Source organism: Eptatretus burgeri, chromosome 2 (genome assembly GCF_056783735.1).
Source record: "Eptatretus burgeri isolate ZD-2024b chromosome 2, Ebu_testis_v1, whole genome shotgun sequence".
In the NCBI taxonomy this organism is placed as follows: domain Eukaryota; kingdom Metazoa; phylum Chordata; class Myxini; order Myxiniformes; family Myxinidae; genus Eptatretus; species Eptatretus burgeri.
Window position 1 is genome coordinate 81,064,444 of NC_140962.1, and position 27,493 is coordinate 81,091,936.

General features: G+C 41.6%; 1 protein-coding gene across 5 annotated transcripts in view; it reads right to left on the minus strand.

Annotated features, from left to right (window-relative positions):
- Positions 1-27,493, minus strand: part of MLH1 (mutL homolog 1) — a 150,029-nt gene that overhangs the window by 83,742 nt on the left and 38,794 nt on the right. For all 5 annotated transcript variants that reach the window (XM_085870022.1, XM_085870021.1, XM_085870024.1 and 2 more), the window contains 5 exons: positions 27,032-27,144; positions 26,857-26,950; positions 23,005-23,158; positions 18,188-18,364; positions 9,677-9,831 (listed from right to left, as the gene is read on the minus strand). In XM_085870022.1, the coding sequence (XP_085726148.1) occupies positions 9,677-9,831; positions 18,188-18,364; positions 23,005-23,158; positions 26,857-26,950; positions 27,032-27,144 (693 nt within the window). The remainder of the gene's footprint in view (positions 1-9,676; positions 9,832-18,187; positions 18,365-23,004; positions 23,159-26,856; positions 26,951-27,031; positions 27,145-27,493) is intronic.

Below are 27,493 nucleotides of genomic sequence, written 5' to 3' on the forward strand. Positions count from 1 at the left end.
TTAAATGGGTGAAAGAAAAACATAATGAAAAAGTTTTACAAGACATTGTTGTCTCCTCTCAAAAATAATTGGATGAAGCTGAAGTTGGATATTATTTTGAGGTTGATTTAAAACATCCAGAAGAACTTCATAACAAACATAAAGACCTACCTTATGCCCCTGATAAACAAAGTCCAAGAAAAGAATGGTTAAGTGATTACCAACCGTCATTCAATATAAAAGGTAAATCTCCAGAAAAACTACTTACTACATTAAATGATAAAGAAAAGTTATGTTTTGCATCAAAGGAACTTGAGACAATATTTATCTATTGGGTTGAGAGTGAGGAAAATTCATCGGATTTTGAAATTTAAAGTCATTGGTTAAAGAAGTATATCGATTTTAATACAAAAAGGAGAACAGAAGCAAAAACAGATTTTGAGAAGGACTTTTATAAATTAATGAATAATGCTGTATTTGGAAAGACTGGAAAATGTAAGGAATCGACAAAACATAAGACTTGCTACATCTTGGAAAAAGGCTTCAAAGATAATTAATAGACCAAGTTTTGAATGAGCGGAGGTGTTTCAGAGAACTTTTGTGCTCTTCATTTGAAAAAATACCCCCGAGAGGGAGTGCCGGTCATCTCTGCCAGAGGTCGAAAGTAACTCTGTGCCAGACTGGAATAGGGGCACAGTTCATAAAGTACGTACGCTCTACTTCCGGATTTCAAAACCACCCACCCCCCTCTGTATGCAGGCTAATGACCACCCACCCACCCCCTCATACATCGCTAATCGCTTGCAAAGGCAGCAGTTCCTTATGAACCGATGTTTGTAAGCCATTACAATGCAGTCCCTAGCGGTGTAATTTACCTTTTTCTTTTAATATCACAGCACATCATTTATGAAAATAAAAGTACAAATTGACATTCAAAACAATGTTAATGTCATAAATGAAAGTAAGTGTGCATATAAACTTGTGTTCCATTGTTTTAGTTAAATCTGACAAAAGCTTAAAATGTAATATTTGTCTCGGAGAGTCCCGGTTCTTAATTTTTTAATACTTGTATTTTTTGTATGTAGTACTTTATGAACGGCCCATACAGGGAATCAGAACGAAGTTTGAAGGGCTATAAAATCGGAACGAGAGCAAATTTCAAAAAAATGGCTCGTGTTGTTCTCGATAATAGTCCATAGTATCTGAATCACTAATAACATTTGACCTCTCTTGATAAATGAGGGAGGAGATACGATTTGAAATCGACGATTTTCGCAACTTTGACAGCCTCGTGATGTTGACCTCGACCTTGGACGACCTTGAAAGTTATATCGTTGTGCATGTCTCATCGACCTCTATCCATTCCACGATTGGTTATTTGTCTCCACTCGGTTTGACTGTGGACGGACGGACGGACTTCGAGACTGGGGCTATTAGGTCATCTCTACTGAGATGATAGAGATGACCTAAAAAGAGTATTGAAATGGATAAACCTATTTATATAGGAACATCAATTCTTGACTTGTCAAAGTCATTAATCTTTGACTTTTACTAAAATAATTTAAAATCAAAGTATAAGGATAATGTGTCATTGTTATAAATGGATACAAATAGTTTTATATTAGAAATTAAGACAAGTGATGTATATGAGGATATGACTGATAATATTGATATATATATATATATATATATATTATATATATATATATTATATATATATATATATATATATATATATATATATATATATATATATATATATATATATATTTCATACAAGTAATTATAAGTCAGGTGATGTGTTGTTTTCATCAAAGAATAAAAAGGTTATTGGTAAGTTTAAAGATGAATTGGATGGGAAGGTCATGAGTGAATTTATAGGATTGAGATCAAAGTCTTATGCTTTTACGTATATTGATAATAATAACATTGAAAGGTGTCATAAGAAGCGAAAGGGGATAAAGAAAAATATAATCAAGGAAACAATAAACTTTAAACATTATTACAACTGTTTAACCTTAAAGAAGGAAGAGTATAGAAAAAAAATTACCCCCGTGCGGGAGTGACGGTCATCTCTGCGAGAAATAATACCACACGTTCTCAATGTTCAGTTATGACCGAAGACTACTTCGCAGCTCCACTGCGCAGCTCGAACTGCGCAGTTTGGTTAAAGACTACTCGGCATTTTGGCGCGCGTGCACGAAATTATATTTTGAAAATAAATGCCGACGTTTACATTTCGGGTTTTGAAACTTTTGCACCTTCGGCGGAAAATGTATAAATATAATATACAAGGTCAGCTGCTATGCAATGACACCATTCACGAACTTTTACCATGCCCAGTAGAGAATATATATATATATAGCCTCCTGAAGGTAGAGCAGTTTTTGCAAAGTTTGAAGTCACGTAACGCGAAAACGAAAGTAAAATTCGAAAATCCGGCCCGACCAAATTTAGATATTGTCCCATAGATTCATATGCCACAATCAAATTAAAGATTGTTTGAGAAATGTAGGAGGAGATAGATTTTGAAAATCGTCATTTTCGCATTTCTTGCCAAATTTGAAGTCACGTGACACGAAAACGAAAGAGAATATCGAAAATCCGGCCCGACCAAATTTAGATATTGTCCCATAGATTCATATGCCGCAATCAAATTCAAGATTGCTTGAGAAATGTAGGAGGAGATAGATTTTGAAATCGTCATTTTTGCATGGAAATCGTCATTCTCGCATTTTTTGCCAACTTTTAAGTCACGTGACACGAAAACGAAAGCGAATATCGAAAATCCGGCCCGATCAAAATTTAGATATTGTCCCATAGATTCATATGCTGCAATCAAATTCAAGATCGCTTGAGAAATGGCGGAGGAGATAGAATTTGAAAATCGTCATTTTCGCAACTTCAAAGTCCTCATGACCTTGACCTTCGGTGACCTTGAAAGTCATACCATCATGTGCGTCTCATCGACCTCTATCAGGATCACTAATGACCAGATCTCCCGCTTCAACTTCATTGTGAACGGACGGACGGACGGACCGACCCACATTACCCTTTCTCTCACCAATATTATTCGGTCATTGGAAATGACCTAATGAATACAATAAGGAGTTATAAACATCAATTATATACAGAAGAGATAAATAAAGCATTAGGAGCTTTCGATGATAAAAGATATATTTTAGAGAATTGATATTAATAGTCTCCCTTATGGTTATAAGTATAAGTGTTAAGATATTGGGTTGGGAATTTTAACAGGCCACCGCAGTCTTTTTACTCATTTATAAATGATAGAACCAAGCAATAACAAAACCAAAGAGTGGAGATGTAATCAGCCTTGGTATTTAAATGGAAAACATAAAGAATGTGAGAAATATCAAATAAGTCTTATTGAAGAAATAACCATGGTAAAAGTGGATAAAACAAATAAGTGGATAAATGTAATTACAAATAAGTTGGAGGATGTAATGAAAAAAAATTAATATCTTTGAATGGACTGAAAACTTTGATGGTTATCAATTGAACAATGGAAAAACAATTTACTACAATCTCAAAATGATATGTGGCTCTGGAGGTGGTCAAATAAGAGCATTAAGAGAAGTTTATCATTTCATCTCTGCTCAACAAAGATACTTAAACCAAGAACTAAGTTCCAAAGTAATCTTTGTGAATATACTTGATGGAAATGAATGTTATAGGAAAATTAAGTTATTCCCTAAAGTAGAACATGGCCAAATATTCGTTGGTTCGCTCTTTGAGTGGAATGAAAATATGAAAGGAAAGAAGTGCTTTCATCAGTAAGTCTTAATTTTACATTTGCTTGTATGAGAGTGAAGGGGAAATGAGTCTCCTTTTTGGGGCTTTTGGGATTTGAGTCAGAAAGTTTTTCCCTTTCCCCCCATTTATTTGAATGGCTGCCTCAGAAACCCCATTTATCCTCTATTGTGCCGGGTTATGACAAAACAAGGTGGTTGATTTGGTTAAGGGTTCAGATGCAGATCCGGCCCATCAGTGGGATACAAAACGTAAACTGCTCAGCCTGACAGAAGTATGCGTTCTCCCAAGTGCTTGTTTTCTTTGTGTACTTTGGATTTAAGTCAGGTTTTTTTTTTCACAAGTTTTGTATGAATCACTTTGTCCGACTGATGAGGCAATTAAGGCATAGACAACACTGGTGTTATTGTGAGCTTGTGTAAATCCATACTGCTTCTTCTTTTGGGTGTTGATCGATGGTAATGCCCTGTGGAGATCTCCCTCAAAGTTTTGGCCTTTTGAGGCTGCTCTTTGCTGTATGTAGTTATTTTGAGCCTGCCTGCACCAACTACAAGGGTGGAAAAAGCACAGGATCAAACTTTGTGACACCTTTGTTCATAGTAGTAGGGGAGCCAAGGCCCGAAAATCCTGATGGACGTGGGGATGGATGCTACACTTTGTTTGAATGTATTTTTCGTAGATATATCCATTCCTCATAGATTATATGCTGTGTGCTCGACAAAAGCTCATGCGAACTCAAAATATGGCCCATTCTTCTTTTGCATAAGCACCAATTTTGGCCAAAAAATGGGGTAGGGGAAATACATTTGGGATCTACATCAGATCATCTTTAAAGAAAACATACATGTTTGGCATCATTACAAAGGTCTTGTCCCAAGCAACAATTTGGTAGTAAAATTAGTTTGATTCCATTCTTGATGATGTCACTGGAGGTCAATAGGTCACTGATATTGAAGGGAAGTGAAAAATCAATGTATCTTGTCAATATATTTCCCCATTTCTGACAAACCAATAAAGTTAGGAATATCAAATATACTATTTATATAAGAAGACATACAGACAAAGTTTTTAATATCAAGTAAGTGTACAAAAGGTACATAGCTGTTCTGTGAATCCCTTTCAACCGAAAGGGACAACTTGGAAAAATAATCAACAATAGGAAATTCCTCGAAACACAAATATCCTTCATTTCTTCTCATTTGATGGTGTAATAGCATAGATTCGGACTTTATCCAGCTTCATCATGTATGCATTTACAATTTCAAATCAGATATCAACACAGAGTTATAATTTGGTAATACAATTATTTCGATTAAATGATCGGTGACATCACCAGAGAGAGATAAAATGGTCATTCATCTTCAAGGGAAGTGAATATCAAGGTACCTCTTCAATAAGATAACTGAAATGTTACTAAAGAAAGTAAATTCAAGAACAAAGCTTTTGAGAGCAAGATATTCATCAAAAGTAATATAGTCATTTTGTTAACCCCAAAGAAGCATTTTACATGGTCTTCAGAAGGTGGAAATTCACGCATACATGACTTGGATTTGGAATTCAAGGCATTGGATAGCAAAGAAGTCTAGACCGTCTCACTTATCTATTTTTAATCCAACCAAAAGCCATTTTGAGGTGCATGGAATTCAATATTCGACATCTGATGATGGATCACACTTTTGTGGATCACAACACAAGCAGGCTATGGTACATTTAACTTTGCAATCCCAACTCCGATCCATACACCAGCCCAGCCATTTGCAAACGAGCACCCCATTCTAAACTAGCCCTACCAGAGCCAATCAAATTTGTAAGGAAATTAGAAAATAGCCACCTCATTGCAAACAGAATGACAAAGCTCCCAAAACCCAAATTAGTCAATACTTCCTGCAAATGCCAAAAAGATAGATGCTAAAGGTGTTACCCTTGCAGAGTTTGAGTGCAGAGCTCCTCCTTACAGTTCATGAAAGTTAAGTTTTCTGGAACAGATCCTTCGTATCCTTTATCTTTCCTTCCTGCCTGTGTTTTCATCCAATTTTCTGTGTTTATCTGGACCTTGTCGTATATTGTCAAATTTATGTCCCTGTGAGGGTCTGTTCAACTCGCCAACGCTTCAGCTAGTTGGTGTGCAACACCATTCTGCCCCTCAACCCTGCTGTTGGTGTCCCCTTCCCCTCCCCATCTCTCCACTGTTCCTTTAGTTCTGTTGCATGCTGATCGATGCTATGTTCCAGCTCCTTCATGAGCCTCTGCATTGTACATTCAACAGAAAAGGGATGGGGGAGCAAAGAGGGGTGAGGAAGAGTGAGGAATGGGGGGGGAGAGTGACGCCTCACCAAACATCGCTAAACACTCCAGGAGGGGAGAGGGGGTATGAGTGCGGAGCAGCGGGGGAAGTGGGGAGGGGAAGGGGGTTTTGGAGGAGGTAAGTGTGAGGGGAGGAGTTCTCAACTTGCATTTAGTAGTGGTACTTGTGGGGAAGGGGGGGTGGCAGGGGTAGTGGAGGATTGAATGAATGGGGTATGTCAAAACAGCACGTGGACACAGCCGGGAGATGTCCATGGTGATGGAGAAGTGAGGGGCTTGGGAGAAGGTAAGCGTGAGGGGAGGTGGAGGGAAGGCAGCATGATGGGAAGGGAAGGCAGCTTGAGGGAAGAGAATGCGGTATGAGAAGGGAAGGGAAGATAGTAAGAAGGGAAGGGAAAGGAAGGCAGCGCGAGGGTGGTGCGGGGGGAGGGAAGGCGATAAAATGTGCCCAAACAGCAAATTTTCTTTTTAACCGCCGGGTTTGATATAAAACAAGGTAGGAGCACTTAAAACGTAAGTTATCCACGAGGCAAATTCAAAACTAAACAATCAGTTCTGATTGGGGGTGGGACGGGGTGGGACGGAGAGGGACGGGGGTGGGACGGAGTGGGGGGTGGGGCGGGGTGGGACAGGAGGGGGGGGTGGGACGGAGTGGGACAGGAGTGGGACAGGAGTGGGACAGAGTGGGACAGAGTGGGACAGAGTGGGACAGAGTGGGACAGAGTGGGACAGAGTGGGACAGAGTGGGACAGAGTGGGACAGAGTGGGACAGAGTGGGGGGTGGGGGTGGGACGGGGGTGGGACGGGGGTGGGACGGGAGTGGGACGGGGTGGGACGGGGGTGGGACGGGGTGGGACGGGGGTGGGACGGGGGTGGGACGGGGGTGGGACGGGGGTGGGACGCGGGTGGGACGGGAGTGGGACGGGAGTGGGACGGGAGTGGGACGGGAGTGGGACGGGAGTGGGACGGGAGTGGGACGGGAGTGGGACGGGAGTGGGACGGGAGTGGGACGGGAGTGGGACGGGAGTGGGACAGGAGTGGGACGGGAGTGGGACAGGAGTGGGATGGAGTTAGAAAGGAGAGACGTGGTGGGCCAAAATGGTATAGGGGTGGGACGGAGTGGGATAGGGGTGAGACAAAGTGATATAGGAGTGGGCCGGGGGTGGGCCGGGGGTGGGACGGAGTGGACGGAGTGGGATAAGGGTGGGTCGGAGTGGGATAAGGGTGGGTCGGAGTGGGACGGGGGTGGGACGGGGGTGGGACGGGGGTGGGACGGGGTGGGACGGGGGTGGGACGGGGGTGGGACGGGGGTGGGACGGGAGTGGGACGGGAGTGGGAGGGGAGTGGGAGGGAGTGGGAGGGAGTGGGAGGGGGTGGGAGGGGGTGGGAGGGGGTGGGACAGGGGTGGGACAGGGGTGGGACAGGGGTGGGACAGGGTGGGACAGGGGTGGGACAGGGGTGGGACAGGGGTGGGACAGGGTGGGACAGGGTGGGACAGGGGTGGGACAGGGGTGGGACAGGGTGGGACAGGGGTGGGACAGGGGTGGGACAGGGGTGGGAGGCAGTGGGAGGCAGTGGGAGGCAGTGGGAGGCAGTGGGAGGCAGTGGGAGGCAGTGGGAGGGAGTGGGATAAGGGTGGGTCAGAGTGGGGCGGGGGGGGGAGAGGGGTGGGAGAGGGGGTGGGAGAGGGGGTGGGAGAGGGGTGGGAGAGGGGTGGGAGAGGGGGTGGGAGGGGGGGACAGGGGTGGGACAGGGGTGGGACAGGGGTGGGACAGGAGTGGGACAGGAGTGGGACAGGAGTGGGACAGGAGTGGGATGGAGTTAGAAAGGAGTGAGACGTGGTGGGCCAAAATGGTATAGGGGTGGGACGGAGTGGGATAGGGGTGAGACAAAGTGATATAGGAGTGGGACGGTGGTGCGACGGGGGTGGGACGGGGGTGGGACGGGGGTGGGACGGGGGTGGGACGGGGGTGGGGAAAGAGAGAGAGGCGATACAACATGCCGAAACAGCAACATTTTCTTTTTAACCACCAGGTTCTTCATAAAACCTGGAGGAAGCACTTAAAATCCACGTCCTCCACCTGGCAAAGGCCTGCCTGTATGCATGCATGCTCGACATGCAGTGACCTTTTCACTCCTCTGGTCGGCTCACTCTGAATCTTATTCATACATGCTACAGTCCCCTCAACAGAGGGGAAAAGGGGGCAGGGAAAGGGTGGGAGGGAGAGGGAGAGAGGTGGGGGAGAGAGGGAGTGAGAAGGAGTGTAGAGGAAAGTGAGGAGAGGGGAAGGGTCAGAGAAAGAGAGGGAGGGATGGGAGAAAGAGAGAGGGGTAGGAGAGTGGTGGAATAGGTGTGAGAGATGCAGAGAGGGAAAGGGGTGGGATAGGGGCGAGAGACGGAGAAGGGCGAAGGGATTCCGGCAGAAGTGACGGCCAGTTTAGTGGCCATCCGAGGGATGGTACACACATTGATTAATCACCTTGCCTGTGAAAGACCAGGATGAGAGTTTATAGCCAGGTCGGGATTCAAACCCAGGCTAGATAGCTTCGAGTGAGTGTGCGTGGGACGGGGGTGGGACGGGGGTGGGACGTGACAGTCTTGCCGTGATGTGTCGATTCATTGCTTGTGACTGAAAATATTTATTATTCATTGAAATCATCTAATTTATTTTGCCTTCTTAACGCCGGAGATGTCCATACAGACAACTGTGCCGTGGTATCACCATGGAAGCTTGCAGAGATCAAAGTTTGAAGAGCGCTCCAAGCACGCACTCCAACACGGTTGATAAGGAATGGCTCGCTTGGCAGGCGATTAGCGATCGCAGATCCGTCATATGAAACACCTCCCGGAGACACCCAAAATGTAAAACTACGTCCGAATTGGACAAATTAACATTTTTTTAGCAGTCAGAACTGCTGCTACGTTCAATTCTGGAGCTTAAAGTTTGAAATTTGGCTTGGTTTATGGCATGCTTATGGCATCCAGAGCTTATGGCATGTGGAAATTAAATAAAGCCACAGATGCTGGCATCTCCGGGCATTTATAAGCATTGCAACGTATCCAGTGATTTGTTGGTATGATGATCAGGCATTCGTTGATATAAGTGAGGAGAATGAAGAAAAAAACCAACAACTTCAGCATTAAGAAATTGTTGCGGCCTGTTCCAAGCAAAGGCATCATTGAGCAGGCAAAAAAAAGCCTGCTTAAGCCTCTTGCAAATTGACAGAGGGCTGACTAAGATGGTGCACCTCCATCTTGGTCAGGCTTGTTTTGGTTTTTCATGATGAGCACCCTCTCAAATATCTTCAAAAGGGGTGTTTAAATTAAACCAAACACCCAATTATCATTCATGCACCACCTTGGAGTTCCCTTAGTATGCAAGCAAAGTTTGGGACCGCTTGGTTTCATGGTTTTGGAGTTATGGAGGAGACGGACGGACACACTGACATTTAATATTATAAACAAAAAACCAGCTTTCGGCACCATAGGCTTCATACACTTCATACACTTCATACACATCCATGGGTTGAAAAAAAATCATTACATGGGTTTACTTTCCCTTTAAGTCATGAGCTGTGATGATAAAAAAAATGATTGCTGATGGCCAAAACAGCTTACCTTGGAGGAGTCACTCCCATAGATCCCACATTACCACCCCGCTCAGTGATAACTTCCTCTGTAAACTGCTTTCTAATGGGTGGCCTCTCTTCAAAGTCGACCATTTCTTCGTCTTGAGATTGCTGTCGGCCAAACAAAACGTTCTTCTCCACCAGCTGCTCAACACAGAATGGAAGCAAGATGCACAAGTCACTGGTGGCTTCATTATTTTCATCCACAGGCCGAGATAATCATAATCACATTTACCAGGAGCAAATATACAAGGTATAATACTGTACAGTAAAACTATGACATGAATCAGATAACACAATCATAACCACACTGTTTGTGTGTTTGTTCTCTCACCGTAAATTTGGTGGAAAACACCAATTATCTCTAAGTAAATATGTGTGGCATAGTGCCGCTCCTGATGGAAGGGGGTACCTGTAATACAAATTGTATGAAAATATGCCAATTCTGGGGGAATTAACCCATCCACAATTCAGAAGGAATTAACCAGTTTGTAAGTATGGCTTCTTTGCTAGTATTGATAATGACTAAAAGCAGAGCCAAAACATATATCACGGCAAAAGCAAAGTAAAATTACATACGTGCGATCACAAAGAGATCCGACCAGAGGAGGCTTACGCTTGGCAATCACCCATGACTTACCCTTGGCCCTTGATCCAATGATGGACATGTATTTTTTTCGCACCACCACATGACCTTGACATTCAGCATTTACAGATAGTGTAAATTAAGAAAATGTGTCCCCATCAACAGTCTATCCATAAAACTCAACATCATGAACATTGGAGGAAAATTATTCAAGTTATGATCCTAAAAAAGGCGGTTTAGTACTCCTCGGGGTGCAAGACCTTCACCTTTAACCCGGAGGGGTATGATGTAAATTAAGCTTAAATGTGGCTTGCTCTCGGCTATCAAGAGGGCAATTTTGTTCCGGTCGGACAAACTTTGGTCGCGTTATGGTGAAAAATGTTTAAATGTCTGTAATTAGATTACCTTAATTAAACCAACCGCTGGACGTAGCTCGGCAGAATCCGCATGGATATAACCGGATGCAAACCATCCGGACGCAGCTGAGTTTTGAGATGCATGTTAACTGGAGTCTACCGAAAGAATTTTCATGAACTGTTTCTTTCACGGTTGGCTGAATTGAGTATCCACTCAAATGAAACAGTTTTAACCCTAAAAAACTTCAGGTAAATTGTTGCAAATACAAACCAGAAAGAGCAATCAGAGATTGCAGAGACCCTTGCCAGGACTTCTTTTGTGTGGCGTTTGTGCTGGTGTGTTATGTAATTAATGAGACATAATTAGAACTGCCACTTTCTAACTGCTGGCAGTGATGATGATGATCCTTTCCCTCTCTGCATCTCTCACCCCTTTCCCTCCCCTCTCTTACCCCTCTCACCCCTCTTCTTCTCTTCCTACCCCTCTCTCTCTCTTTTTCTCCGACCCCTCCCTCTCAAAGAATCATTCAGTAATTAAATTTAGAATGGGATTAAAATAAGTTAAATTCAAATCAAATGGAAGACCAAATAGGTACAGTCCTGCATTGGAGTAATCAGAAGGAACCCTAACAAGCAAAAAGCAAAGATGAAGTCAACAAGAGGAACCAGGATAGGATTCACATTTCAACTGCTGCTCCTCTACCACCCCCCCCCCAACCCATCCAGGCACAGCCAAGTGAGTCTTATTCAAATAAATAAACAAAAAGAACCCATACCAAAAAAAATAAATAATTCTGGCTGTCAGGCCATGCATCTGATCAAGTCGAAATTTAAAACATGCATTTCACATCTGTACTAGATCATAAATATGAGGTTTCATGTTGATTGATTAAGCGGTTCCAGAGAAAACATTATTTAATATTTTTGCTTCAATATGGCTGCCAAACCATGTAACCTATCAATTATTCCTGAACAAACTTGCACACACATTAGTGCTGTGGCATGGCTGAAAAAAAAATAGGTAACCCCTCCCCAGGGTAGAACAAAGCACAACCATATTTTTTTGGTTTATTAGGATGTCTGAAGTAGGAAATGGATGGTTGTGAAAAAAAAATATTGGGGATAGCATGTATTTTTGGTGGAATTTGTAATTTTCGTGCCTGAAATTTTTGTGCGTTTTGGAAAATCATAAAAAGTCATAAAAATGATTGTTAAATCTTCAATTATAAACCAATTTTCAGAATTAAAATGTCATTTTGTACAGAATCAAAAGTATGTTGCTTTCAGATCATCTCAGTAGCTAAATCTGAATCATTAAGTTTTCAAAACTGAAAAAATGTGATTTTACTAACTAATTTTATTCCAAAATGCTATCGTACATTTTGTTGCATACTAATATGTTTTGCTTTAACACTGAAACTAGCAAATATATTTAACAAAACATTCTGCATAAAATGGTCCTGAATATGAAATTCACAAAGAGATTTAATCAAAATCATCACTGTCCAAGTCACTCATCTGCAGCAACAGGGGCTTCACGTTTGTTGTCACATTCCATACCGAGACATGAACAGAAGTCAGTGCAAGGCAATCCTAATGCCAAACAGTGGCACTTCTGTGAAGTCTTGCATTCAGCATCCATACAGTGCATGTGAGTTAGGTCTCGGACTTCAATGGGTGCAGCCTCTTTCACATAGTAAACAGGTTGCATGGAAGATGTGTCCTCATCCCATCTCCAGCCATTACCAATTGGGCTCAACTGTTGTGGTTTCGAAACTTCACATTGCATCCATATAGTTAACTGGTACTTGGCATGCAACACATGATGAAGGAAAGCATCCTCAGTTGGAGGAAATGCTGATGCAGGTTTGTCACTCTTGCAAGCAAATTCATACCATAACTCATCTAAGGTTGTACATAAGTTGCGATTGGATTTCTTTTTGTTTCCATACAATGCTAATGTGTACCGACGAGCATCCTGCAGGTTTTCTGTCAAATCAGGAGTTGTGCCCAGGGTGCTCAGAGCAGGAAGATCCTCTGCATATTGAACTAGCTTGCTGAAGGCTGTAAACTTGCCAATCTTATCAAGACTACTGGTGCTATCACACCCAGTAAGGGCGTGTGCAGATGGTAAGGCACGTGCTAAATTTTCTCCTACATTTTGACAGATACTATGAACCGGTATAAATATTTCCCTATTTGTTCTTTGTCCAGTGTGTCCAGAATGCATGTATGTTAACTTTGGCAGTTTGCCTTCATTTAGATAGTAAACCAGCAAGACTAGGACATCTGTATCATCTGACTTCACTATCAGCCTTTCATGAGATGATGCTCAGTCAATGGCATGAAGAAGCATCCGAGTGTCTACTTCTTCTTGTGTGCTGAGGAGCCAGAGAAAATTTCTTTTTCCATTTGAGTCAATGGTTACAACTCTCTCAGCTTCTGGAAATCCACCTGCAAGAGTTATACTCTGGCCATTGATCAGTCCAGTTGGGTCATCTAGTAATGACTGTGATATGAATGCTGTAAGGTTTGCCTTGTTAGCAGAATTCTTTAGGAAATTCCTGTAATGTGGCACAACTCTGTCTGGAGCAATTACATGACTTGCAACTGCAGAAGTGCCACCTCTGCGTTGTCTTTCTTGATATTTGACAGAATGGGGGACATCATAACGATCAAACACAAGGACTACAGACTTGATGTTCCATGAATTATTGAGCAGGGCAACAATTTTGCACAAGATAAGCTGTGCAATATCGCTGAAAGTGAGGAACTGTGTTTCATGTATCCCTTGGAGAAGCGCCATCCCATCATATATGTAAATCCCTTGAACATCAAATGGTGGAAGCTCAAGGATTTCCTCTGTTGTTGACTCCAGTTTACTGGCTAGATCTGCTTTAACACACTTCCTCATGTTGCCATCATCATAGAACAAGGCAGGTGGGATGACTGCAAGCTCATGCTGTAAGACTGTTTTTCCATGTTCACATTTCGCTGTTTTGACACAGCCAGAAGCCATCTAAATAACACTTCTGAATCAATCATCAACTTCTTGGTGTCCTTATCTATGTTAATGGACTTCTTCATGTCTGCAAAGGTCACAATCTTCTTTCGTGTTTCTGGATCCCAGAATGAAACAGACTTAGATAGCCAGCTTAGATATGCCAGCTCTTTTCCATGAACTCTGTGTGCTTTTGACGACCCTCGTCAAGAAATCCAGTGAGACTTGGCTACTTCTGGGGACGCAACCTGACCTGTGATGATGTTTACCAGTTCTGAAAGCACAGTCTCTATATCAAATGGGTTCTGACTGTTGGTAATCACATAAACCACATTATGCACATCAGATTCATCCCTTGCTTTCCAGCTCTTTCCCAGTTCTTCCTGTGTTCTCTTTCTCTCCATCTTGTCATGGCATAGCACTTGAAAGGCATTGGCATATTCACTTGTGATATGTCTGGTCATCAACCAACAGGTCATCGCTTCCTTCCAAAGTGTAAGGCCAATAATGCCACCTTCACTTTTGCCTTCTCGGTTAATTGTCTGCTCCAGTGCTTAGTCGGTGCTGACAGCATTAAATCGGTACTTGTCAGACCTTCTGACGACGAGGCCACCTTCACACATATGCCGATAGACGTCTGGATGTTTCACCTCAAGACGTTTCATATCTGCCACACACGTCGGGACATACTTTGCATAATTGTGCCTGCCTGCAGCACTAAATCAAACAATTGCTTCACACATCGCATTTAAATGAAGTACCATCAAGCCTTCCTTCTCTGCTCTGAGTAGACGCAACAAGACTTGAACACCCTCCATAAAATCAGCCCAATATGTGAATGTAGCTGATTCTTCTCTACCAACAGCTAAGAATTCTGCAATAACTTATGCAACCTCTGGCAACTGACTGTTCATCAGTTCTCTGGCAATATCAATTGCAACTGCATTGTCTTTGACACCACATGCATGTTGTAGATCAAAGAACATCTCTTCAGTGTCAGCATTGCGAAGTGATCGACCAGATTGTTCTAACCACATAACCATTGAACTGAAGAAAGTTTGGAAGAGTGCCTCGTACACAATTTTGATGCCCCGTATGCCACGTGATACTTGTGTACCCTGCAACATTTGTCTTGCTGTTGCCTCAGCATACACAGATGACTCAGTTAGTAAAGCCATAACATACACACTCTTATATTTTTTTAGGCAAAACAATACTGTCCCAACCTAATTATGTACTGCCCTTTCAGATTTCCTACAAAATGACACCTTATTTGTGCAAATCAGTTAAAAATTGCAGGTTTAACAATCATTTTCGTGATTTCGCAACATTTGCCAAATTATAATTGGAGACAACTAACACAAATCATGACCAAAATACATGCTATCCCCAATATATTTTTTCACAACCATCCATTTCCTACTTCAGACATCCCAATAAACCAAAAAATTATGGTTGTGGTTTGTTCTACCTTGGGGAGGGGTTACCCTGCTTTTTAGGGCCCTTATGGGGAATGGCCACAGCACTACATGGCTTGGAGAACATTTGAGTGAAGTTCACCCTCAATTTGTCCAGCCATTCTGGAGATTTTTTTTAATAGGTTTCAGGGTAAATCTAATGTCGCTGCCAAACCATGTGACCGATGTCATATGTGTGAACCTTTTGTTCCTCATGGATAGGTGGTCATACGTGGAAAGCTTCACCTCGATCCATTCAGCTGCTTCAGAGAAGATTTTTGTTGGTTTTTTTTTTTTAATCATATTTTTGAACAATATGGCTGCCGAATCACGTGACCGATGACATCATACATTTTTTTTCTGTGGACCATTTTATAACTTGATGACCCTCAAAAATGTTCATACTGATGAGATGTAGCGTTCTGCATATGCAATTATGACATCATAATGAAGGCACTGATGAAGTCATAAAAAACACATTCCTCATGAGAAGTACTTGTCGTGTGCCAAGTTTCAATTTTTTTCCTTGGTGCTGTTTCAGAGATAGTAGTCCAAAGTTTTTCCGTTTTCCTAAGATGGCTGCCACGCCACGTGATCGATGACATCATAATTATCATTAAAACATTCTGCATGAGTAGTCGCACCAAAGGTGAAAATTTTGGCTGAATCCACCAAGCGGTTGCAGAGAAAAACATGAAAGGTCTGCGCGGACAAACAGACAGACAAACAAAACAAACCCTGCTGCGAGGCTAACTATTCTACATATGAAATTCCATTTTTTATTGGATTTGCTAATATATATATATATATATATATATATATATACATATATACATATATATATATATATATATATATATATATATATATATATATATATATGAGATATCCCTTATTGTCGGGTTTTCCGGCTGTCTGTCTGTGTGTATGTGTGTGTGTGTCTGCAACGCGAGGCTCCACAGCACGAACCAGCAAACCGATTTCGATGAAATTTTGCCAAGAGGTGGAATATATATTGGGAATGTGCGCGTTTGAATTTCATTGCCCAGCAACCACCCGTTGCTGTGTAGCGGCCAAAAAACCACGTACAGTATTTTCAATACTTGTCCTTCAGTTTTGAATGTAGAGAAACGAGACTTCGGAATTAAACACTTCGCGATATTTAGAAAATTTTACTCAAGCCGATTTTTGATTGAGGTTTTATTTTTCAAATGGTAGTCCTTAAAAAATAAAAAATAAATAAAAAAATAAAAAAAATCGGGTGTCTATTTACGGTCATTTAAGGTGTGTATACAGTGTTTGTAAGGAACTACACAGTCGTTCCACCTTCGATCTCCTCGATCCAAACATTATTGACCAAAGTGAAAAGGATCCAAAATAAATGGAATCACTGGCATTTCTGTCTTTGTGGATTTCTAATAATATAATATGTTTATTTATTTACCGAAAACGATTCCACGATCCACACACCACCTTTAATTATTTATTTACCAAAAACAATTCCACAATCCACACACCACCTTTAATTACTTATTTATTTACAGAAAACAATTCCATGACCCACACACCACCTCCAATTATTTATTTACCAAAAACGATTCCACGACCCACACACCACCTTCAATTATTTATTTATTTACCGAAAACGATTCCACGACCCACACACCACCTTCATTTATTTATTTATTGAAAACGATTCCCCACCCACACACCACCTTCAATTATTTATTTATTTACTGAAAACGATTCCACGACCCACACACCACCTCCAATTATTTAATTATTTACTGAAACCGATTCCCCACCCACACACCACCTTCAATTATTTACCGAAAACAATTCCACGACCCCCACACCACCTCCAATTATTTACTATTTAAAGTGGGCGTGGCTTATGAAAAATATTGTGTGGCACAGGAGGTGTGGTCAAACAAGAGCATTGAGAGAAGTTTATCGTGTTTTCCGTGTGTGTGTGTGTGTGTGTGTGTGTGTGTGTGTGTGTGTGTGTGTGTGTGTGTGTGTGTGTGTGTGTGTGTGTGTGTGTGTGTGTGTGTGTGTGTGTGTGTGTGTGTGTGTGTGTGTGTGTGTGTGTGTGTGCGCGCGCGCAACGCGAGGCTCCACAGCACAAACCAGCAAACGGATTATTATTTTTCAAATGGTAGTCCTTCAAAAATAGGGTGTCTATTTACCGTCATTTTTTTATGAGGAGTGCCAGTTGGCAAAATATGCAATAGGAAAAATCTTGCCAGGCAGAGGAACAATTGTATGTGAACCAATACGTCTTGGCAATGAATCTTCGTCGGTGGATCGGTCAGAATGAAAAGCATCGTATTCAGCGCTTCAACCCTAGCGAATCCCTCGTCGCCTACCGGCTTGTTTCTCTATTAGCTATATCTTTTTCAAATGTGACCTTTATTTGAAATCACTATCTACTCCGTCTTTCCTCCAAACTGCACATTTGGCTCAAAAGGTTCAGTGAATGGAATTTTTTTTGAAATATTGCATTCCCAAACCATGTTAAAATGAGCCACGAAGAACCATACCGGGCCATCCCACCTTTTTTTGTGAAATTGAGTTAAGAATGTCTTCAGGTGCACAAAACTGATACCTTTCAGGGCCAAAATGGGCCAACCCATCAGAATATATTATGATAAGGATATAAGCAAAAAACCTCTCTGGCTCTGTTAATATGCATCTGACTTGCCAGAGCCTGAATGGGCCATCCCACATTTTCCCCATGATTCCATGTAAACATGGCGGCCAGACATCTGACAGATGCTGAGTTGATGGATATGATCGATGATGACGATGAAGGAGATGGTGAAGGAGATGGTGATGTGCTAATTGTGACACAGGAGACCGAGAACTTTGAGTCCCTTTTTCTCAAAAGTACACCAAGATGGGATGGGCCGGTATGGTTGTTAGGGGCTCGTTTATCCCTTGTCTCTAATTTTACTGTTCATTCTTTAGCTTTCCTCTTGCTTTGGCCACAAATGGCCCCACTGCCCCACTCCCAGTGCATTGCTTTGTTGCCTCAATCTTCCACAATAGATCTTTTACCAAAAATAAAAAGTAGTGGATCCTGCCTGTGCATTCTCACCATTGGCTGCTCAGTTTGTGCTTTATGTGGCTCCAGAAAAGAGTCCAATTTTTGTTCATGAGCATCCGTGCGAACGAGTTGGTTCTCAGACATGCGTGGTGCGGCAGAACCTGTTGAGCCGCTTGCTTGTTTGGCCTCGGACATGTTGCTCAACAAAGTGGCACCAGGGAGCAGAGTCTGTGGAAGTGAAATGATGAGTCAACTTGAAAAAAAAGAAAGAAAATAAATTGGTAAGGAATATTTTATAAATGAGGGCCATGGTTACAGATGTGCTTTCAATCAAAGCTCAGATGTTGAAGTATCACTCAAACTATTAGCAAGCTATCACTAAACAGCTACCTTGTCAGATTCCCACGTTCCATACTTCCCCTCACATTCCTCCCAGATTAAATAAATCTAAAATTATTATAAAGAAGTAAAAAGGCAAAAAAAAAACAAAACAATAATAATACAGCCTCGGTAGTGTAATGGTTCGAGCATCCGCTCCGAGTCTGATGTCGGTGGTTCGAACCGTGACCAAGTCATACCAAAGATGTGAAAAGGAAAAAAAAAAAAAAAAGGGTACATGCTCGAACCCCAACTTTACAACAAACCACTGCAACACCTACATAACTAGAGGGGGAGCACTCTGTAGAGTGCAAAACCTCCGCCGCCAATACTGCTGGGTCACTTAAGTGAAGCTGATATCCTATTCATTGTAGGTCAAAACGGATCAGACTCCACTGAACCACGATTGAATAAAGTAAACTAGATTGACGCGCATGTAGAAATGCCAAAAAAAAAAATAAATTTTTTTTTGAAAAAAAAAAAAAGGGAAAAATTTCTGGGTTTTTTTTCTCTAACAAATATTTTTTGGGGGAGGGGGGGTTGGAAATCACTTGAAACATGTAGAAATGCAAAAAAAAAATTCAAATATCTTTCAAATAAAATCGAATTTTTTTTCAAAAAAGTTGCAAATTTTTTTTTTTTTTCTCCAACAAATTTATTTATTTTTGGTTGGAAATCACTTAAAACATGTAGAAATGCAAAAACAAAAATTCAAATATTTTTTTTAAATGGCCGCCATGGCGGCCATATTGGACTTTGGACCAAGTCCAAAATGTAATGGCATGATCCTTGGATCATACCTAATCCCCCCACCAAGTTTCGTCGAAATTGGTCCAGGAGTTTTTCCGTAATACTGGTCACAAACAAACAAACAAGCAGTCATAGACTGGTACATATGAAATCGTCAACTTGACCTCTGACCTCGTCTAATAAAAGCTGTCTCTCGAGAAGGTAGCGACGCAAACCAGAAGTTTCTACGATGATTCTGTACCAAACCATCAAAAATCGTAACGTCGACCGAAGCAAAAACCTCCATTTCTCACCGCAATTATTTAATATAATTTTATCAAAGTCACAAAACTGTAATATTGGGCCATCCACCAACAATCTTTACATCATCCGATGGCTTAGCGAGTCAGGCATGCGACGATAACCTTTATTGGGATAAAAAATGACTTTTAAACACAATCTTTATCGAAAACACCGTCAGCGCGCACATGCAAAACCTTTACGTGACTCAACGTCGGGTCTGCTCGAAGTGCTGCACCACGTGATGAGCCATGACGCGGCGGGTGAAATATTTTTTTATACAATCTTAAAACGTCTCCAAAACATCCGATTTTTACCAGAATTTCGACAACCGAGTTTTAAGCATCCTAAGCGATCGCAAAAACTGAAGACAAAATTAAAATCGAAGTTAAAACGAACTCGTAACTTCGACCGAAGCAAAAATACTCCATTTCTCCACACAAATTTACGGAATTATGTTTGACCTCACTGTGACCTTGACCTTTGACCGATTTTGACCAAAATCAAATCAGCGCTAGCCATCACCCTCCTGAATCACGTGGTGTAATTTGACATTGGTAGCTTCTTCCGTTCTCGAGTTATCGTGCCTACAAACAAACAAACAAACACAGAGGACGGAAGTCATCAATATACTAACAAAATCTTTAGATTTCGTAAGTAACAAACACACAAACAAACAAACAAACAAGCAGTCATAGACTGGTACTTACGAAATTGTCAACTTGACCTCTGACTTTGTCTAATAAAAGCCGTCTCTCGCGAAGGTAGCGACGCAAACCAGAAGTTTCTTCGATGATTCTGTACCAAACCATCAAAAATCAAATGTTTCGGATGTTTGACCTCACTGTGACCTTGACCTTTGACCAATTTTGACCAAAATCGAATCAGCGCGAGCCACGTGGTGTAATTTGACATTGGTAGCTTCTTCCGTTCTCGAGTTATCATTTTTTGGATGTTTGACCTCATTGTGACCTTGACCATTGACCGATTTTGACCAAAATCTAATCAGCACTAGCCATCACCCTCCTGAATCACGTGGTGTAATTTGACATTGGTAGCTTCTTCCGTTCTCGAGTTATCTGTACCAAACCATCAAAAATCGAATATTTGACCTCACTGTGACCTTGACCTTTGACCGATTTTGAGCAAAATCTAATCAGCACGAGCCATCACCCTCCTGAATCACGTGGTGTAGTTTGACATTGGTAGCTTCTTCCGTTCTCGAGTTATCGTGCCTACAAACAAACACACAAAAACAAACAAACACATAAACAGAGGATGAAATCTTTAGATTTCGTAATTAACAAACAAACAGACAGGAGTGAAAACAGTAACCTCCGTCCATCTTCGATGGCGGAGGTTAATAATCCCCACATCATCGAAAGACAATCCAAGCTCGCCTACACTCAACATTGACGGCACAATCAAGACCACAACCGCCATCACGATCACGAACTCGCTGCATGACGATCGCTATGCTACACCACCACTACCATCGTTCAACCACCATCACCACCAATGACCACCACCTCCCTCTGGACGAGCAGGAGACAAGGGAGCAGCACATATCCTTATAGATACTTGGGGCTGGATGTTCTAGCGTCTAGCTCAGAGCATGAGTATGCACTGGGCACAGTGCATTGTTGTGGAGATAGCTCTAGCGTTCCGCTCAACTGCGGCCCCCATTTGGTGTTCAGCACATATTCGTGGCCGGAGAGCGCCTCCTGATGCGATCACCCCATGCTATTCTCAGAGCTCCTTCGCATGGCAAAGCGTGGAGCAAATGAGGCCATTTCCAGTGTGAAATCCTCATCATGGTGAGCCAACACAGCAGTTAGAGGCTACGCGCCAATGAGGGCACAGGGAAACACCCATCGTCCCACCGGTTCCACGCTCAAGCGCCGCCCCTGCTGGTGAAGTATAAAAGAAAGCTCTGATCTGGCCCGCTCTCTTTTCTTACCCACCATTCTCTGATCTGGTCAACCCTCTCCTCTGTGCTTCTCCCGTCCCTCCATTTCAAAACCCCCTGACCCACATCTTTACACCTCCTCCAATCACGCACCTCAGACACCTTCAGTTTCCCTTCCCCTCCCTCTCCACAGTGACTGGGTTGCATTGGTCCATTGACCACGCAAGGCAACAAAAAGGTCACAAACACCTCGTACTTTCTCTTTCTTTTTCTTTGCTCTCTATCCTTCCTCGGGTATGTGTCTGATGGCGCCTGTCGTGTTAGTACAAGATAAGCCTGTGGAAGTTTAGTATCGGGTTATAGTTTAGCTCTGCACTGTCTCCATTTTTGTATACAACTGTATTTTCTTTTGCCATATCCCACAAATCCTTGCTTTCCCTTGCTGTACATATTGCTTTGTAATAAAACTTTGATTATTGTGCCACATGCCCTTTCCTCACCTTAATTTAAAATAGACCTGTTTATTATAAATGTACCCAGTTCATCAAGTCTTTTCCTCCATTGATCCAGCATTGTCCACACGCAGCTAGCAGGGAAGTTTTACCCCATCGATTGGCTCTTGTTAGCTGGTGCGTACTCACAGCTCCACTCAGCTGCACCTGATCCAGTGAGAAATTACTTAGAGTACGCATCGAGGACACAAGACCCCCCCTCCCCCCCCACCCTGGTGCGGCTATCCACAAGTAAGGTATCACGTGAAGTAATGTAACCCTGCCGGATTGGCAGTACCAATTGGAGTTCATGGTTGCTTCGCAACCCGCTGGCATGCAGAGTTATTCATACTCGGTGGCGTCAGGACCGGTTGTCTGGAGGAACTAGAGTAATTCCCCTCATGGCAAAACTCAAACTCCGGATCCGCAACATTATTATTACAGGGTTCCCCAAAAGTCATGACGGTATTTGCATTGTAAATTGTGCTGAAGGCAATGTACTAACTGTTTGTTTTTCTGTTGCAGGTTAATGTTAAGGGTTTAATTTATCAGGGATAAGTGAATACTTAGCAGAGGGCACTCATTGTGGAGCTGTACTTCTGAAACGGTTGCTGTGTTGTGTGCACAGCGTGAATTCCGAAGAGCACGTGGTGTGAGAACAGCACCAACAGACAATGCCATTAGGAAATGGGTGACGGCATTCCGACAGATTGGTTCAGTGATAGATGCAAAAGGGTCAGGTCATTAGAAGTCTGTGAGAACTGCAGCAAACATTGCAGCTGTCCAGAAAAACGGCGTGCGTTCCCCGAATAAATTGTGTAAACGGCGATCCCATGAAATGCAGTTTTCCGAGACTTCGCTGTGTCGGATCATGAAAAAGGATGAGACTATGAAAACCGTACAAAACCCAGGACCTTACTGGAACCAAAAGACAACATTCACAGAGAAAACCTTCACATTCAGTTGTAAACACTGGCATAATTTGTTTATGTTTTGTATACAAGTTGTGTTCCACCTATGGCAACAAAGCACAATGGAAGAGTAATGTTTTTGAAGTTAACCTGAGTATAGTATGTCCGTGAGGAATTTGAGGCAAGCAGTCGAGTTTCCACCGAGCGCTGCACAGTCTCGATGATGCTATCCTCATGCAGGAAGTGGACCTCATATTTGGTTGGATGCACATTTACATCCACATTTTGTGGCTGGAGCTCAAGGCTGAAGGATACAACATAACAAGTTTAAAGTGTTGCATCTCTCCCCTCTGTGACCATTTTATAACTGGACTTGCTTTTTGCATTTTTACCCTGCACATATGAAGCGAAAAGCGGAGTTAAGCAATTGCTTCATGTCCATCCGTCCATCTGACTGTCTTATCAGTTTATTATTGAGGAACAACTTATTTAAATCAAATGTTATATTTTGAATAACAATCTGAATACTGATAGGAAGACAAGTCTTTTGCTTGCCTTGCCTTAGCTCCGAATTTGTCCCGATTTGACATGCGCAGAGAGGAGCGAGATAATTTTTTAATCTGTCTGTCTGTCTGGCAGTCAAACAAAATTGAAAATAATTTGAAACAGGAAACATTATTTTTAGCGATATCATACAGCACACAAACAACAGGCATGATTAACTAATTTAACATGTTAAATAAGGTGGTGTAATAGACTGTAGAAAATGGCAGCAAAACCCGTAAATCATTTATTTATACGACTTTTACAATATTTATTTTATTTAAATCGAATTATATACTTGGAGACTGTAGAAAACAAATCGCCTGTCATAATACTTCCAAAAAACTTCCAGTTTTGCAGTGCAGGGATCCCCCACTTAACGAAGGTTCGCTGGGTGAAGGTTAACTACAACAAATGGTTTAATTTCAATCTATGCATCGCTTAAAGAAGATCTTCATTTGCTACAATGGTGTCATGGTGATTGTGCAATGTCACTTCCATGGCGATAATAAATACAATGAGTTTTTCCACCAATTAACTCTTTAATGTGGTGATTAACTTTTCAAGCGGGTTGGGGGGAGCTAACTTTTCACAAGGTTTGTGAACAATTAACTTTTCAGAATGAAAGGATTAAAATAACTATCTGACTGCTGCCTTCTGCATGGAAACTTGGATTCAAGATTATTTTGTTAAGTGTTACAAATAAGTAAATTTTATTACTGTTACTGTCTATTGTTAAGTGAACAATAATATTATGATGTCACTTGCAACTAAAACCATTGTTGCACCAAGCATATGGCTTTGCTTTTAGACCGAAACATTACGGTTCAGAAACTAAGTGTAATTTTCCTATAGGAAATAATGGAAAACGAGTTCCAGCATAAAGAAGGTTCACACAACGAGGGGTTATAAAGGTACGTAACATAGGGGGGATACCTGCACTCCAATTTAAATTAAAGGTTCAATGAGGTGGTATATAATTTATGCACATACCCATATCGATAGTCAGGGTGGTGTATAAGGGTGGTGTTTGGGACTGCTTCAATAGCACTAAACTTTTGGATGTTTAACGATCGTTTAAATCATTATTTTATGAAAATTTAAGCAACAATGCACAAGATATTATGTTCTAAGAACTCTCTAGTATTATGTACAGTACACTCTAAATATACCTCAAGTGACGTTATGCACCCATGTGCACCTGTTCTTTTATGGTCTGTGCTCTACACGTATATTGTCAGTGAGTTATCTTACTCGAGGTATTTTATGAGTCAAACTTTGCATAAAAATAAATACTTCTACAAGAAGTTCCATAATTGTGCGACACCTCCTGTTTGGTGGAATACCTTCACTATGAAGTTACAGTAGCTTCAGAAAGTATTCACACTCCTCAACTTTTGTGACATTTTGTTGTGTTACAGCCTGAATTTAAAGTGGATTAAATTTACATTTTTTTGTCACCGATCTACACAAAATATCCCACAATGACAAAGTAAAAAAAACATGTTTTTAGAAATTTTTACAAATTAATTAAAAATGAAAAGCTGAAATGTCTTGCATCAATAAGTATTTAACCACTTTGCTATGCCACTCCAAGTTGATCTCAAGTGCATCCAATTTCCTTTGATCATCCTTGATATGTCTCCACAACTTGATTGGAGTCCACCTGTGGCCAATTCAACTGATTGGACATGATTTCAAAAGAAACACACCTTTCTATATCAGGTATCACAGTTGACAGTGCATGTTACAGCAGAAACTACACTCAAGACCAATGAACTACCCGGAGAACTTGGAGATAGAATTGTGAGGAGGCATTGATCTGGGGAAGGATATAAAATAATTTCTAGAGTGTAGAAAGTTCCCAAGAGCACAGTGAGCTCCATCATTAAGAAATAGAAAAAAGACATGGCACTACCCAGACTCTTCCGAGAGCTGGCCATCCAAACAAACTGAGCAACTGAGCAAGAAGGACCTTTGTCAGGGAAGTAACCAAGAACCCAATGACCACTCTGACAGAACAATAGAGTTCCGTGGCTGAGATTGGAGAACCTACCAGAAGGACAACAATCTCTGCAGCACTTCATAAATCGAGGCTTTATGGGAGAGTGGTCAGACGGAAGCCACTCCTCAGAAAAAGGCAAATGACAGCACACCTGGAGTTTGCAAAAAAGTACGTGAAAGACTCTGATAGCATGAGGAAAAAGTATCTGTTGTCCAATGAGATGAAAATTGAACTCTTTGGCCTGAATGCAAAGCGCTACGTCTGGTGGAAACCGAGCACCACTCATCACCCATTTAACACCATCCCCACAGTGAAGCAATGTGGTGGCAGCATCATGCTATGGGGATGCTTTTCAGCAGCAGGGACTTGGAGACTTGTGGTGAGGATAAAGGGAACAATGAATGGAGCCAAATACCAGGAAATCCTTGAGGAGAACCTGCTTCAAAGTGCAAAATCCCTTAAACTGTGGCGAACATTTATGTTCCAACGGGACAATGACCAACAATGACCCGAAGCTTAAAGCCAAAGCAACACTGTAATGGCTTCAGAACAAGACCGTGAAAGTCCTTGAGTGGCCCAGCCAAAGCCCAGACTTTAATCCCATTGAGAATCTGTGGAAAGACTTGAAGATTGCTGTTCACCGACATTCCCCATCCAACTTGACAGAGCTTGAGCAAATCTACAAGTAAGATTGGGAGAAAATCCCCAAATCCAGATGTGCAAAACTGATACAGAAATACGCAAGAGGACTGGAAGCTGTAATCATTGCCAAAGGCACTTCAACAAGGTGTTGACTCGGGGGGGAGGGGGGGTGAATATTTATTGAGGGCAAGACATTTCAACTTTTCATTTTTAATTAATTTGTAAGCGTGGCGACCCATCCAAGATTGTGCCCAATAAGCAAGGAGACCGATAAGGCAGCACCAACGCTCTGCACAGAGTATGGTCCCAATGGAGTATTTCCAAAAACATGTTTTCACTTCATCATTATGAGGTATTTTGCACAGATCCGGTGACAAAATATTTTAATTTAATCCATTTTAAATTCAGGCCACAACACAACAAAATGTGACAAACGTCGAGTCATGTGAATACTTTCTGAAGGCAGTGTATAGAAATATAATATGGTGAAATACAATTTTTACAGCCTTTTAACATTTGTGAGATATCCAATTTGACATTTTTCTTGGTGCTGTGATGATTTTACAGTTTCCAACATGATATAAAATCACCTCTCAACATTGTTAAAAGCTGTAAATGTGACCCTTTAAAATTAAAACAATTACCTTTTGGTATTTTTCAGACAGAAGTGCTGTGTCTCAAAGTATGTCATCTATTGGAAAGCAAGTTAGCCAGTCTTTTTCTGAAGATAGCAGAGAGAGCATTCCATATCCAATATAGTCAAAAGATAGACAGGATTGTCAAAAAATAATTTAAAAATAGTATGTATATACCTTATGTAGAGGAAAGGGTGCGAGTTTTTGGGGAGATAAGTAGAATACACATTCTCGATTGCCTTCTTCAGAGCTGAGCTTTCAACAAGTCTGTCTGAAGAAAAAGAACAATATCAGCACAATAAACAAAGCAATCTTTGGTGAACTGTGGCATGTGATTGAGGCATGCACTCACGGTTGATGAAGAGCAAGAAGATACACTTCTTCATGGAAAAGTTGGCATTTGTGATGTAACCCATCATCTTAAAAGCAAGCTTCTCCTCCTGGCATCCAACTTCAATCAGCTCCCTACAAGACATCAGCTGTAATGGCACTTTAAAACAAAACAACAAAAAAAAGCATCACCACCACTTCACTCTCCCTCATCCAAACAAAAATCCAGATCAAAGGAAAAACTTTCCAAAATCCTCTTTTGTTAATTGCCTTGTTTCTGGGTTGATCACTGGTGAACTTTGTCATTGTAAAACTTCTTTACTTTTGTGCTGGACAAGGACTGCATCAATATACAGTGGGGGAATTTTAAGCTGACTGTGCCAGCAACTCACATGTGGGTGTAAGATGCCCTGCATTTACAAGAATTATTCTTTAAGTCACCACGAATCAGTCAGCCAAGATGAGACTGAGGTAAAGTATAAAC